General features: G+C 40.9%; 1 protein-coding gene across 1 annotated transcript in view; it reads right to left on the bottom strand.

Annotated features, from left to right (window-relative positions):
• Positions 1–283: 283 nt before the first annotated feature.
• LOC133630487 (plakophilin-3-like) overlaps positions 284–16,225 on the bottom strand; it is a 63,535-nt gene continuing 47,593 nt past the window's right edge. The window contains exon 13 of the mRNA XM_062022101.1: positions 284–1,301. Coding sequence (XP_061878085.1) covers positions 1,260–1,301 — 42 coding nt within the window. The 3' untranslated portion in view covers positions 284–1,259. The remainder of the gene's footprint in view (positions 1,302–16,225) is intronic.

Raw genomic sequence — 16,225 nt, 5'->3', positions numbered from 1 at the left:
GTGATTATTAGCTTTAATGCATCGAAATGTATGAAAAAGGGATTATTTTTGTTCATAATAATCGTCATGGCAACATGATGCAAACAATTATGTCTTGCTGCCAGCAGAGGGCGCCACATGCTTTTGTAAAAGGTGAAAACGAAACAATTGAATGCCGTGACGTCACATCTCCAGATGTGTGTTTTGTTCTTGGTAAACAACACAAAAATAATTGTTATAAAACTCACAAAATTGACACTTCAAGTAGTTTATTTTTATTTATTTATTATTAATAAAGGTTTAGTTTCCTAAAAAAAAAAAATACAACTACACAAGCAGGACTTTAGATGATGGAGATGTTAAGGATCATGTACAACAAAATGGCGTCAGGATGTCATCTATGAGTTTGGTTAATTTGTTAAGTGACGTCACGCCTTCTCAGGTAGTTCTTCTGAAGGCGGACACTAAATAGTACATTACTTTCCGACACTTATACAGTCCAAAAAAAAGTGAGACGCGTAAATTATTAACCTCGGAGGAGGAAACGTTGATTGAAATCAGCTCTGAATTTGCTGACTCAGACGTGACGTCACACAAAAATGGCGACGCTTTAAAAGACGCCAATAGAGCGCTTTTAAGTTTAAAGCGCTAACTTTTTTTTTAATGAAACATGTTCCAGTTAGTTGGTAAACACTTGCCTCGTCAATACTTACATTCTCCAGTCCGCCATCACACTTGCAAACTACATTTTAGTCGACTTGTTTACCTTCCTGACAATACACTTGATGACGTGTATAACATGACGCCGCCCTCTAGTGGCCCGGCATGCACACTGCATCGTTCAGTCGCCCAGAGAAAAAGACACGTTTTAGTGAGTAATGACGTCAGCAATACTATTACTTCATTCCTGAGCGTGCGGATGTGTTCCAAACTGATTAGTTCTTCCCTCCCCTTCTGCTGTGGAACAACAATGGCGACAATTAAGGGTAGTTAAGCTCCAAACGTGTGGTGTGGTGAGTGCACTGCATAATAAACACTTCAAATGCTAAGCATAAGTATGGAGGCATGAGTGTTGTAATGGAAAACAGGAACCTTTGACCTTTTAAAAACAATAAGAGTGGTTTGAAAAAGTTATCCTCAGTCCGGTTTAAAAAAACAAAAAAGGTTCTGTTGGCTTGGATCCACATTTAGTTAGTCTCTTCCTGTGTTTAGGTCACGTTTGGATCATCATCTCGCTTCCTCCTGTGCGTTTGCACGCAGAGACGACTCAAACGAGCACTTTAGATGGCGGCGTCAGCAAAGTCCCGACGAGCGAATCCTTTCTGTAAGACAAACAATGTTTACAATTAGAGATGTCCAATAATATCGGCCGATAAAAGCTTTAAAAATGTAATATCGGAAATTATCGGTATCGTTTTTTAAATTATTGGTATCAGGTTTAAAAAAAAAAAGTTGTATTTTTATTAAATCAACATAAAAAACACAAGATACACTTACAATTAGTGCACCAACCCAAAAAACCTCCATTTACACTCATTCACACAAAAGGGTTGTTTCTTTCTGTTATTACAATTCTGCTTCCTACATTATATATCAATATACACTACCGTTCAAAAGTTTGGGGTCACCCAAACAATTTTGTGGAATAGCCTTCATTTCTAAGAACAAGAATAGACTGTCGAGTTTCAGATGAAAGTTCTCTTTTTCAGGCCATTTTGAGCGTTTAATTGACCCCACAAATGTGATGCTCCAGAAACTCAATCTGCTCAAAGGAAGGTCAGTTTTGTAGCTTCTGTAACGAGCTAAACTGTTTTCAGATGTGTGAACATGATTGCACAAGGGTTTTCTAATCATCAATTAGCCTTCTGAGCCAATGAGCAAACACATTGTACCATTAGAACACTGGAGTGATAGTTGCTGGAAATGGGCCTCTATACACCTATGTAGATATTGCACCAAAAACCAGACATTTGCAGCTAAAATAGTCATTTACCACATTAGCAATGTATAGAGTGTATTTCTTTAAAGTTAAGACTAGTTTAAAGTTATCTTCATTGAAAAGTACAGTGCTTTTCCTTCAAAAATAAGGACATTTCAATGTGACCCCAAACTTTTGAACGGTAGTGTATATCAATACAGTCTGCAAGGGATACAGTCCGTAAGCACACATGATTGTGCGTGCTGCTGGTCCACTAATAGTACTAACCTTTAACAGTTAATTTTACTCATTTTCATTAATTACTAGTTTCTATGCAACTGTTTTTATATTGTTTTACTTTCTTTTTTATTCAAGAAAATGTTTTTCATTTATTTATATTATTTTATTTAATCATTTTTTTTTAAAAAGGACCTTATCTTCACCATACCTGGTTGTCCAAATTATGCATAATAATGTGTTAATTCCACGACTGTACATATCGGTATCGGTTGATATCGGTATCAGTAATTAAGAGTTGGACAATATCGGATATCGGCAAAAAAGCCATTATCGGACATCCCTATTTACAATGTTTATAATTTAGGTACTAGGAAAAAAAAGGTTGCATTTCACGACAAACATACTGCAATGGTAGTGATGCAGCCAGCAATCCAGCAGAGGGTGCTGTCGCTCAGGTCAATTAAACCAACATATTGTAGCGTCCCGTGATCTTGTCCTTTCGGTCATAACCCAAAGCTCACGACCATAGGTGAGGATGGGAACGTAGATCGACCGGTAAATTGAGAGCTTTGCCTTCCGGCTCAGCTCCTTCTTCACCACAACGGATCGATACAGCGTCCGCATTACTGAAGACGCCGCACCGATCCGCCTGTCGACCTCACGATCCACTCTTCCCTCACTCGTGAACAAGACTCCGAGGTACTTGAACTCCTCCACTTGGGGCAAGATCTCCTCCCCAACTTGGAGATGGCACTCCATCCGAGAACCACGAACTCGGACTTGGAGGTGCTGATTCTCATCCCAGTCGCTTCACACTCTGCTGCGAACCGATCCAGTGAGCGCTGAAGATCCTGGCCAGATGAAGCCATCAGGACCACATTATCTGCAAATAGCAGAGACCTAATCCTGCAGCCACCAAACCGGATCCCCTCAACGCCCTGACTGCGCCTAGAAATTCTGTCCATAAAGGTTATGAACAGAATCGGTGACAACGGGCAGCCTTGGCGGAGTCCAACCCTCACTGGAAACGTGTCCGACTTACTGCCGGCAATGCGGACCAAGCTCTGACTGATCGTACAGTGAGCGGACCGCCACAATCAGACAGTCCGATACCCCGTACTCTCTGAGCACTCTCCACAGGACTTCCAGAGGGACACGGTTGAATGCTTTCTCCAAGTCCACAAAGCACATGTAGACTGGTTGGGCAAACTCCCATGCACCCTCAAGGACCCTGCCGAGAGTATAGAGCTGGTCCACAGTTCCACGACCAGGACGTAAACCACACTGTTCCTCCTGAAAACGTGTCCGACTTACTGCCGGCAATGCGGACCAAGCTGACACTGATCATACAGGGAGCGGACCGCCACAATCAGACAGTCCGTTACCCCATACTCTCTGAGCACTCCCCACAGGACTTCCCGAGGGACACGGTCGAATGCCTTCTCCCAGTCCACAAAACACATGTAGACTGGTTGGGCAAACTCCCATGCACCCTCAAGGACCCTGCCGAGAGTGTAGAGCTGGTCCACAGTTCCACGACCAGGACGTAAACCACACTGTTCCTCCTGGAAACATGTCCGACTTACTGCCGGCAATGCGGACCAAGGTGGCACTGATCATACAGGGAGCGGACCGCCACAATCAGACAGTCCGTTACCCCATACTCTCTGAGCACTCCCCACAGGACTTCCCGAGGGACACGGTCGAATGCCTTCTCCCAGTCCACAAAACACATGTAGACTGGTTGGGCAAACTCCCATGCACCCTCAAGGACCCTGCCGAGAGTGTAGAGCTGGTCCACAGTTCCACGACCAGGACGTAAACCACACTGTTCCTCCTGGAAACGTGTCCGACTTACTGCCGGCAATGCGGACCAAGCTCTGACACTGATCGTACAGGGAGCGGACCGCCACAACCAGACAGTCCTGAGTTTCCTCCGCCGGGTGGCGGGTCTCTCCCTTAGAGATAGGGTGAGAAGCTCTGTCATCCGTGAAAAAACTCAGAGTAAAGCCACTGCTCCTCCACATGGAAGGGAGCCAGATGAGGTGGTTCGGGCATCTGCTCAGGATGCCACCTGAACGCCTCCCTAGGGAGGTGTTTGGGGCACGTCCGATCGGCAGGAGGCCAAGGGGAAGACCCAGGACACGTTGGGAAGACTATGTCTCCCGGCTGGCCTGGGAACGCCTCTGGATCCCCCGGAAGTGGCTGGGTAGAGGGAAGTCTGGGCTTCTCTGCTTAGGCTGCTGCCCCCGCAACCCCAAGCAGAAGAAAATGGATGGATGGATTGGTGCGGCAGGGAATTCTGGGAATTTGTTCTGTTGTGTTGCGGTGCAAATATTCTCCCGAATTGTGTTTGTCATTGTTGTTTAACTATATGGCACCGGTTTATGACAGTGTTAGCATTGTGTATACGGCCACCCTTAGTGTGACATGTATGGCTGTTGACTAAGTATGCCCTTCATTGAGTATAGAACATTTGAAATCACAATACTGCACAAGTTTAAAACAAATGCTGCACAATAACAGCTCAAAGAATGCGGTGGCCATTTTGGCAAAGTTAGTACGCTAATGTTAGTAATGCTGCCTGTTTTCAATTTTAAAACTATATACAATATGTAGTTGGGTGTTTTTCAAAGAACCAAAAAAATGCAATTTCGGTAAAAATGTTGTGTGAATGCTGACAAAAAATATTAACAAACTAGCATGCTAACAGTACTATGCTAACTATAGGATGTTTACAGTTAGCATGAGTGAAATACCAAAATAAATGACACTGAGGTGTATAACTACAAAAATCTAGCATGCTAAAATGCTAACTGTAGCATGTGTATAGCATAGTGTAAAATAATGTATGTTTGATGTAATGTATGTTTTGTCTGAAGTCGGGTGCGGGGGCAGCAGCCTAAGCAGAGAAGCCCAGACGTCCCTCTACTATGTCCAGCTCTTCCTGGGGGGGATTTTAATTTGACGTTATTTTCGTAATAGAACCCTTTGGACACACAATAGTGTATAACTCAGGGCCCGATTTTCTACAAGACGGGCTCGGGGCCAAATATTCACACTGATATAGTAATCTTACTGTTGATTTTAATCATTAAAAAATAACATACAGTTTAACAGTGCCTCCATGGAAATGCCCCCCTCTACCTCAATGAACTACTCACCCCCAAATCCTCCACACGACACCTCCGCTCCGGACAGGCTAACCTCCTCCAACCTCCGAGGACAAAGCTACGAACTATGGGAGACCGGACTTTCTGCTCCGCCGCTCCCAGTCTGTGGAACGCTCTCCCTGACCACCTGAGGGCACCACAGACTGTGGATGCTTTTAAAAAAGGCTAAAAAACCCTTCTTTTAAAAAAAAGCCTTTTATAGATATATGCATACTAGTTCTAGCATTTAGGCTGTTTTAGTTATTTATTTTATTTATTTTTTTAAATTATCTTTTTTATTTTAATTTTATTTTTTTCAATACACTGTAGCACTTTGAGGTTGTTTGCTCAATGTAAAGTGCTTTTTACAAATAAAATCTATTATTATTATTATTATTATTACTAACAGGATAAATCTTGTAAAATTATATGAAAGGGTTTAAAATAATCAAAGAGATTATTTTAAAGGCTTAGGTCAGGCTGATTAATAATTAAATATACTGCATAAAAAGGGACTCATAAAAACTGATGGAAAAAAAAAAATCAAACTAAACTAATAATAAATAATAATATGTGCGTTTCTTGAATATAAATAAGCAATTTATATGATTCTGAGGTGTTTGGCTGTGGAATTGGCAGAAAAGTTAGTGTTAGCATGTGAAAGTTAGCATGTGTCAAATACCAAGTCATATGACTATGAAGCATACACATGCAAAATGTGCTTGAAAAAAAAAAAGTTAAAATGTTAACAGTTAGCATGTAAGTACCAAGTGATATGATTCTGAGGTGTTCATCTGGTCCATTTGGCTAAAAAAGTTAGCATGCTGGTGTTCGCAAGCTATAATGCTAAACTTAGCATGCTAACAGTTACCATGTGCAAAGTTATATGACTTATATGACGTGTTCGGCTGTAAAATTGGCTGAAAATGTTAGCATACTGGAATGCTAACGAAAGCATGCTAACAGTTAGCATGTATCAAATAACAAACTAAATGACTGTGAGGTGGTGGCTAAAAAAAGTTAGCAAGCTAATGTTAGAATGTTTATGTTAGCATGCTAACAGATTCACTTCGTTAGTCATAATTTTTGCCCTTATTAAGAAACCTCTCTATTACTTTAGCTCCAGACTGTTTGATATTGCCATTACTGCCACAAGTGGTGGGAAAGTGCGTTACAACGGCCCACGGCTGAGGAACAGATCATATTTGGCCGGCCTCTAGGGGGTGCTATGTTGAGGAAACACTATTGTATCGAATGACACACACCCACACGGTGCCTTTGCCAAGTTCAGTTCGGTGGGGAAGATGTGTGTTTGGGCGGGAGAGGATATGTCGGGAGGACGGGGGCCAGGGGCCTCTCTTGTAAATGCTCCCAGGAGGCCCACGACACAAAGCCACAATATCTGCTGAGGATTCCCCACATTCTTGCCGGGAAGCAACGGTGCCAGTGAGGATCACGACAAGCGGGCCCAAGACCATCTGGACTGTTATAGGCGCAAAGTTCAAAATTAAATATCTTGTCTTTGCAGTCTATTCAATTGAATATAAGTTGAAAAGGATTTGCAAATCATTGTATTCTGTTTTTATTTACCATTTACACAACGTGACAACTTCACTGGTTTTGGGTTTTGTATATTTGATAGATAGATAGATAGATAGATAGATAGATAGATAGATAGATAGATAGATAGATAGATAGATAGATAGATAGATAGATAGATAGATAGATAGATAGATAGATAGATAGATAGATAGATAGATGGATAGGTAGGTCTTTATTGTCATTGCACAAGTACAACGAAACTTTGTTTTCAGCAAAAACCTGTTCAAGATTAGACAAAACAAACAGTGTACAGGGTTACAGAACAGGAACGCTGATGGGTCGCCACAAGGCGCCCCGTAAAAGATGGGGAAAAAGGTAAAACGCTGGGGAAGGATGAGTAAAAAAATACAATCTAGACTGGGCTCCTAAGTCGGGCCCAGTCTGGAGTGGGAAAAAACCTCCATAGCAAAGCACAGATACCAATTACAATGTACATCTCGAGATATCTAGCAACAGAGGGAAGGGAGTGCGAGGTCATGATGGTAGGCCGCAGCTCTCAGGCGCTGACCATCCATTCATCACTCCTATGGGATTTGCCCCCAAATTAAGCATTTTCAAGCATAAAAATGGACAAATGAACTCAAATAAATACCAATACTACAGTAGTATTTGTCACTAGACGAGACCAAAACAGTTCAGTATCGTGGCCACTGATTGGCTCAGCCTCAGGCAGCATTACTAACATTAGCGTACTAACTTTATTAGCCAATTTTTTAGCCAAACGCCTCAGTCATATGACTTTAACACACTAGCATGCCAACGTTAGCATGATAACTTTTTAAGATATTTTTTAAATATCTTAAATGCTTACCTTACAGTCATATAACTTGGTACTTGACACATGCTAATAGTTACCATGCTAACATTGATTAGCGTGCTAACTTTTTTTTGTGTGCCAATTTTGTAGCCAAACGCAAGTCATATGACTTAGTATTTGGCACATGCTAACTGTTGGCATGCTAATATTAGCATTCTAGCGTGCTAACTTTTTCTGCCAATTTATCAGGCCTATAACCTGATACTTGACCCATGTTTGCTAGCATGCTAACGTTTGCATTCTAACATACTACCATGACACATGTTAACTGTTAGCATGCTAAGATAAACATTCTAACATACTAACATTAGCATGCTAACTTTACAGACGAACACCACACAATCATATCATTTGTTATTTGACACATGCTAACTGTTTGTATTAACATATTAACATTAGTGTGCTAACTTTATTAGCCAATTTTGCAGCCGAACACCCCAGAGCCATATGATTTGGTAATTGACACATGCTAACTGTTAGCATGCTTTCGTTTGCATTCTAACAAACATGCTAACTTTTTTTTAAACAAATTTAACATGCACCCGCTTCATAGTCAGATGACTTGGTATTTGACACATGCTAACTTTCAGCATGCTAATGGTAGCGTTCTAACACCTTAACTTTGTCTGCCATCTTTACAGCCGAACACCTCGGAGTCATATAACTTGGTAAATGACACGTTAACTGGGAGCATGCTAACGTTAGCATTCTAACACAGGAACATCAGCATGCGAACTTTTTTGCAGACGAACACCTCATAGTCATATAACTTGGTACTATGCTAACTGTTAACAAAAATGCCAACTTTTTCTTTTTTTCGTTGCAAATTTTACACACACTTGAGTTAGACGGTCCACACACATTGCTAAGAGTTGTGTGTCAATGAGTGGAGGGCGTCGGCTTGGCCAGATGTTCTCCTACTTGGCGTCTGCACACGTTCATCTTTTATCTGGTTTGACCCCCACCTCTGGTCCCGCCTATTGGTCTGCTGTCCCCTCCCTTCCCTCCCCTTCTCGGGTTCTGCAGTGCGGGACGGTGCCGGTCCGGTTTATCTGAGGTATAGTTTCTTTTGGAATCAGCTGAGGCTTTTCTCAGTCTCCAAGGTTTTTTTTTATCAGTGAACAAAACTCCCCTATTTTAGTCTCATAGTGTTTAAATACTTTTTTAATTATTAAGGTGTAATAATGCAGGGGTGTCCAAACTACTGCCCGTCGCATCACAGAGTGCTTTCAAATTAATCTTAAATACCAAGGGGTCCCTGAATGCTACATATTTGCTCCCATCTTGAGGACAATGTGAGTAAATCCGATCAATGCCCCTTGAAAGTACTATAAAATGATAGCATAGCATTTACTTATATGACACAATCCAAACAACCTTCCCTAGTAATGGTGCAAAACAAAATAATTCTTAAATACCAAGGGGTCCCTGAATGCTACATATTTGCTCCCATCTTGAGGAAAATGTGAGTAAATCAGATCAATGTCCCTTGAGAGTACTATAAAATGATAGCATAGCATTTATTCATATGACACAATCCAAACAACCTTCCCTAGTAATGGTGAAAAAAAAAATCTTAAATACCAAGGGGTCCCTGAATGCTACATATTTGCTCCCATCTTGAGGACAATGTGAGTAAATCAGATCAATGCCCCTTGAAAGTAATATAAAATGATAACATAGCATTAACTTATATGACACAATCCAAACAACCTTCCCTAGTAATGGTGCAAAAAAAAAATCATTCTTAAATACGAAGGGGTCCCTGAATGCTATGTATTTGCTCCCATCTTGAGGACAATGTGAGTAAATCAGATGAATGCCCCTTGAAAGTACTATAACATGATAGCATAGCATTCACTTATATGACACAATCCAAACAACCTTCCCTAGTAATGGTGCAAAAAAAAAATCCTTCTTAAATACCAAGGGGTCCCTGAATGCTACATATTTGCTCCCATCTTGAGGACAATTTGAGTAAATCCGATCAATGCCCCTTGAAAGTAATATAAAATGATAACATAGCATTAACTTATATGACACAATCCAAACAACCTTCCCTAGTAATGGTGCAAAACAAAATCATTCTTAAATACCAAGGGGTCCCTGAATGCGACATATTTGCTCCCATCTTGAGGAAAATGTGAGTAAATCAGATCAATGTCCCTTGAGAGTACTATAAAATGATAGCATAGCATTTATTCATATGACACAATCCAAACAACCTTCCCTAGTAATGGTGCAAAAAAAACAAAACTTAAATACCAAGGGGTCCCTGAATGCTACATATTTGCTCCCATCTTGAGGACAATGTGAGTAAATCAGATCAATGCCCCTTGAAAGTACTATAAAATGATAGCATAGCATTTACTTATATGACACAATCCAAACAACCTTCCCTAGTAATGGTGCAAAAAAATAATAATTCTTAAATACCAAGGGGTCCCTGAATGCTACATATTTGCTCCCATCTTGAGGACAATGTGAGTAAATCCGATCAATGCCCCTTGAAAGTACTATAAAATGATAGCATAGCATTTACTTATATGACACAATCCAAACATCCTTCCCTAGTAATGGTGCAAAAAAAAAAATCATTCTTAAATATCAAGGGGTCTCTGAATGCTACATATTTGCTCCCATCTTGAGGACAATGTGAGTAAATCAGATCAATGCCCCGGAAAGTACTACAAAATGATAGCATAGCATTTACTTATATGACACAATCCAAACAACCTTCCCTAGTAATGGTGCAAAACAAAATAATTCTTAAATACCAAGGGGTCCCTGAATGCTACATATTTGCTCCCATCTTGAGGAAAATGTGAGTAAATCAGATCAATGTCCCTTGAGAGTACTATAAAATGATAGCATAGCATTTATTCATATGACACAATCCAAACAACCTTCCCTAGTAATGGTGAAAAAAAAAATCTTAAATACCAAGGGGTCCCTGAATGCTACATATTTGCTCCCATCTTGAGGACAATGTGAGTAAATCAGATCAATGCCCCTTGAAAGTAATATAAAATGATAACATAGCATTAACTTATATGACACAATCCAAACAACCTTCCCTAGTAATGGTGCAAAAAAAAAAATCATTCTTAAATACGAAGGGGTCCCTGAATGCTATGTATTTGCTCCCATCTTGAGGACAATGTGAGTAAATCAGATGAATGCCCCTTGAAAGTACTATAACATGATAGCATAGCATTCACTTATATGACACAATCCAAACAACCTTCCCTAGTAATGGTGCAAAAAAAAAATCCTTCTTAAATACCAAGGGGTCCCTGAATGCTACATATTTGCTCCCATCTTGAGGACAATTTGAGTAAATCCGATCAATGCCCCTTGAAAGTAATATAAAATGATAACATAGCATTAACTTATATGACACAATCCAAACAACCTTCCCTAGTAATGGTGCAAAACAAAATCATTCTTAAATACCAAGGGGTCCCTGAATGCGACATATTTGCTCCCATCTTGAGGAAAATGTGAGTAAATCAGATCAATGTCCCTTGAGAGTACTATAAAATGATAGCATAGCATTTATTCATATGACACAATCCAAACAACCTTCCCTAGTAATGGTGCAAAAAAAAACAAAACTTAAATACCAAGGGGTCCCTGAATGCTACATATTTGCTCCCATCTTGAGGACAATGTGAGTAAATCAGATCAATGCCCCTTGAAAGTACTATAAAATGATAGCATAGCATTTACTTATATGACACAATCCAAACAACCTTCCCTAGTAATGGTGCAAAAAAATAATAATTCTTAAATATCAAGGGGTCCCTGAATGCTACATATTTGCTCCCATCTTGAGGACAATGTGAGTAAATCAGATCAATGCCCCGGAAAGTACTACAAAATGATAGCATAGCATTTACTTATATGACACAATCCAAACAACCTTCCCTAGTAATGGTGCAAAAAAAAATCATTCTTAAACTCCAAGGGATCCCTGAATGCTACATATTTGCTCCCATCTTGAGGACAATGTGAGTAAATCAGATCAATGCCCCTTGAAAGTACTATAAAATGATAGCATAGCATTTACTTATACGACACAATCCAAACAACCTTTCCTAGTAATGGTGCAAAAATGTCCTGTCAAGTATCAGGTTATAGGCTGTTAAATTGGCAGAAAAAGTTAGCACGCTAGAATGCTAATATTAGCATGCTAACAGTTAGCATGTGCCAATTACTAAGTCATATGACTTGAGGTGTTTGGCTACAAAATTGGCAAAAAAAAAAAGAAGTTAGCACGCTAATCAACATTAGCATGCTAACAATTAGCATGTACCAAGTTATATGACTGTAAGGCTGTGAAAATAGATTTCAAAAATAGCTTAAAAATCAGCATGCTAATGTTGGCATGCTAGTGTGTTAAAGTCAAATACCAAGTCATATGACTGAGGCGTTTGGCTACAAAATTGGCTAATAAAGTTAGTATGCTAATCTTAGTAATGCTGCCTGAGGCTGAGCCAATCAGTGGCCACGATACTGAACTGTTTTGGTCTCGTCTAGGGACAAATACTACTGTAATATTGGTATTCATTTAAGTTAATTTGTCCATGTTTATGCTTGAAAATGAAAATTTACAAAACCCAAAACCAGTGAAGTTGGCACATTGTGTAATTCGTAAATAAAAACAGAATACAATGATTTGCAAATCTTTTTCAACTTATATTCAATTGAATAGACTGCAAAGACAATATATTAAATTGTTTTAACTTTGTGCCTATAACAGTCTGGATGGTTCTTTTCCTCTTTGGCATGGAGGACACGACGTCCACAGTTTCTAAAAAAAAAGTGAAATGTGGACTCGTCAGACCCCAGAACACTTTTCCACTTTGCGTCAGTCCATCTTAGATGAGCTGGGTGTTGTTGATAAATGGCTTTCGCTTTGCATAGTAGAGTTTTAACTTGCATTTACAGATGTAGCGACAAACTGTAGTTACTGACAGTGGTTTTATGAAGTGTTCCTGAGCCCATGTGGTGATATCCTTTACACACTGATGTCGCTTTTTGATGCAGTACCGCCTGAGGGATGGAAGGTCCGTAAAATATTTGCTTACGTGCAGTAATTTCTCCAGATGCTCTGAACCTTTTGATGATATTACGGACCGTAGATGGTGAAATCCCTAAATTCCTTGCAAAAGCTGGTTGAGAAATGTTGTTCTTAAACTGTCGGGCAATTTGCTCACGCATTTGTTCACAAAGTGGTGACCCTCGCCCCGTCCTTGTTTGTGAACGACTGAGCATTTCATGGACGCTCCTTTTATACCCAATCATGGCACCCACCTGTTCTCAATTAGCCTGTTCACCTGTGTGATGTTCCAAATATGTGTTTGATGAGCATTCCTCAACTTTCTCAGTCTTTTTTTGCCACTTGTGCCAGCTTTTTTGAAACATGTTGCAGGCATTTTTATCCTTCTTTGTGGGGACATTGTTGATTGTCATGTCATGTTCGGATGTACATTGTGGATTTTGCTCCACAGTAAGTCTTTGCTGTCGTCCAGCATTCTGTTTTTGTTTACTTTGTAGCCAGTTCAGTTTTAGTTTCGTTCTGCATAGCCATCCCTAAGCTTCAATGCCTTTTCTTAGGGGCACTCACCTTTTGTTTATTTTTGGTTTAAGCTTTAGACACCTTTTTTACCTGCACCCTGCCTCCCGCTGTTTCCAACTTCTACAAAGCAATTAGCTACCGGCCGCCACCTACTGATATGGAAGAGTATTACATGGTTACTCTGCCGAGCTTTAGACAGCACCGACACTCAACAACAACACATCATTTGCGGATTATAATTACTGGTTTGCAAAAAATATTTTTAACCCAAATAGGTGGAATTAGATCATCTCCCACGGCACACCAGACTGTATCTCACGCCGCGGCGCAGTGGTTGAAAAACACTGCCATAGACAATGAATGATATTGCCCATACTGCATTGTAAGTCACAGTCAGTGCCACTTCCTGTTCTATGGTTGTCGTCACACGTTTGCCAGCTGAAGAAAAACCACTCACATGCTGCAAGTGGACAGCAACCACAAGGTGGTCCAGAACATGGTGCTACTATTCCGCTCCAAAACAACGCAATCTTTCCATCGTTAAAAAGGTTAGAACCCGTCGGTCCGTGTGACGACCCGCCGGGTTGACAGTGGTCGCCTTCACCATCTTCAGAGGAGAACATTCTTGGGCGGGTCGAGCGCGTTAAGAGGAGACGCTGGCCCGAAGCGGTCGGCACATCAGTCAGCGCAGTAAAAGCTTCACGCACAGTGGAGCTACTGTCCCGCGACAACACAATCCGCACAACTGTTTCTGCCTCTGCTGCCGTCCTGGGAGGGGGGCGTCGCCCCGGCAACCAGATGGCCGCACAGCTCTTGTTCGCAGACAAAGGTGCATTCTGAAGCATTTCTCCTAAATCACCATTACTGCTCCGAGAAAGACAGACCCCCCCACCCCTCACCCAACACCTCCACCCCCGATGTGTCACGCTCAAGGTTAGTGCACGGCCTCCATCGGCGAATGAACTGATCTGTTCGGGAACGCTGGTGGAGCGGAAAGAATCTGTTCCCCGGCCAAGCTGTCATACAAGTATGGCAGTGTTAATACACGTTGTGTAAGTGGTAAATAAAAACAGAATACAATGATTTGCAAATCCTTTTCAACTTATATTCAATTGAATAGACTGCAAACACAAGATATGTAACATTCGAAGCTGGCACAAGTGGCAAAAAAGACTGAGAAAGTTGAGGAATGCTCATCAAACACTTATTTGGAACACCCCACAGGTGAACAGGCTAATTGGTAACAGGTGGGTGCCATGATTGGGTATAAAAGCAGCTTCCATGAAATGCTCAGTCATTCACAAACAAGGACGGGGCGAGGGTCACCACGTTGTGAACAAATGCGTGAGCAGATTGTCCAACAGTTTAAGAACAACATTTCTCAGAAAGCTATTCCAAGGAATTTAGGGATTTCCCTCTCTATGGTCCGTAATATCATCAAAAGGTTCAGAGATTCTGGAGAAATCACTGCACGTAAGCGATGATATTACGGACCTTCGATTCCTCGGGCGGTACTGCATCAAAAAGCGACATCAGTGTGTAAAGGATATCACCACATGGGCTCAGGAACACTTCAGAAAACCACTGTCAGTAACTACAGTTCGTTGCTACATCTGTAAGTGCAATTTAAAACTCTACTATGCAAAGACAACACCCAGAAACGCTGCCGGCTTCGCTGGACCCGAGCTCATCTAAGATGGACTGATGCAAAGTGTAAAAGTGTTCTGTGGTCTGACGAGTCCACGTTTCAAATTGTTTTTGGAAACTGACCAAAGAGGAAAAGAACCATCCGGACTATTATAGGCGCAACGTTGAAAAGCCAGCATCTGTGATGGTATGCGGGTGTATTAGTGCCCAAGGCATGGGTAACTTACACATCTGTGAAGGCACCATTAATGCTGAAAGGTACATACAGGTTTTGCTATCCAAGCAATGTTATCATGGACGCCCCTGCTTATTTCAGCAAGACAATGCCAAGCCACATTCTGCTTGTGTTACAACAACGTGGCTTCATAGTAAAAGAGTGCGGGTACTAGACTGGCCTGCCTGTAGTCCAGACCTGTCTCCCATTGAAAATGTGTGGCGCATTATGAAGCGTCAAATACCACCACTTAAGCTCTACATCAGGCCTGGGCAATTATTTTGACTCGAGGGCCAAATTTAGAGAAACAAAATTTGTCTGGGGGCCGGAATATCTATTTTTTAGGAAAACTAATACAAAACCTCACAATAAAGTCTGATTGAATGCTAAAAATGTTATGACAGACCGCCTTAAAAACGGAATGGAATTTAAAGAAAATTCTATGAAGGATAAAACCCTGAATATTGAGAACATATGAACATCACACCCCCTCTCAATCGACATATTTTACAATCAAGCCACACCCACACTGCTTGGTGCCTCGTCTGACCTGCTGTGACGTAGATTACCATAGTAACTAGTAGGGTTGTACGGTATACGGGTATTAGTATAGTACCGCGATACTAATGAATCATATTCCGTACCATACCGCCTCTGAAAAGTACCGGTCCGCCGCACCCTAAGATTTTTTGTTATAATAAAGCCAATAATGCAATTTTTTCTGGTCCCCTTTATTTAGAAAAGTACCGAAAAGTATCGAAATAATATTGGTATCAGGACAACACTAGTCACTAAAATATCATGCAAAAGCACAGATTCCAGCCGTAGAAATACTTTGTATAGTTCAAGACTTACGGTCATTAGAAAACATCACTGCACATCATAATGGCAGCTACACTTTACATCTTAAAGATATAAAAAAATTACACTACCGTTCAAAAGTTTGGGGTCACCCAAACAATTTTGTGGAATAGCCTTCATTTCTAAGAACAAGAATAGACTGTCGAGTTTCAGATGAAAGTTCTCTTTTTCTGGCCATGTTGAGCGTTTAATTGACCCCACAAATGTGATG

The sequence above is a fragment of the Entelurus aequoreus genome, linkage group LG02, assembly GCF_033978785.1.
Source record: "Entelurus aequoreus isolate RoL-2023_Sb linkage group LG02, RoL_Eaeq_v1.1, whole genome shotgun sequence".
Lineage (NCBI taxonomy): Eukaryota > Metazoa > Chordata > Actinopteri > Syngnathiformes > Syngnathidae > Entelurus > Entelurus aequoreus.
Note: the sequence above shows the minus strand (reverse complement) of the source record. Positions and strands in the feature narration are given on the sequence as shown.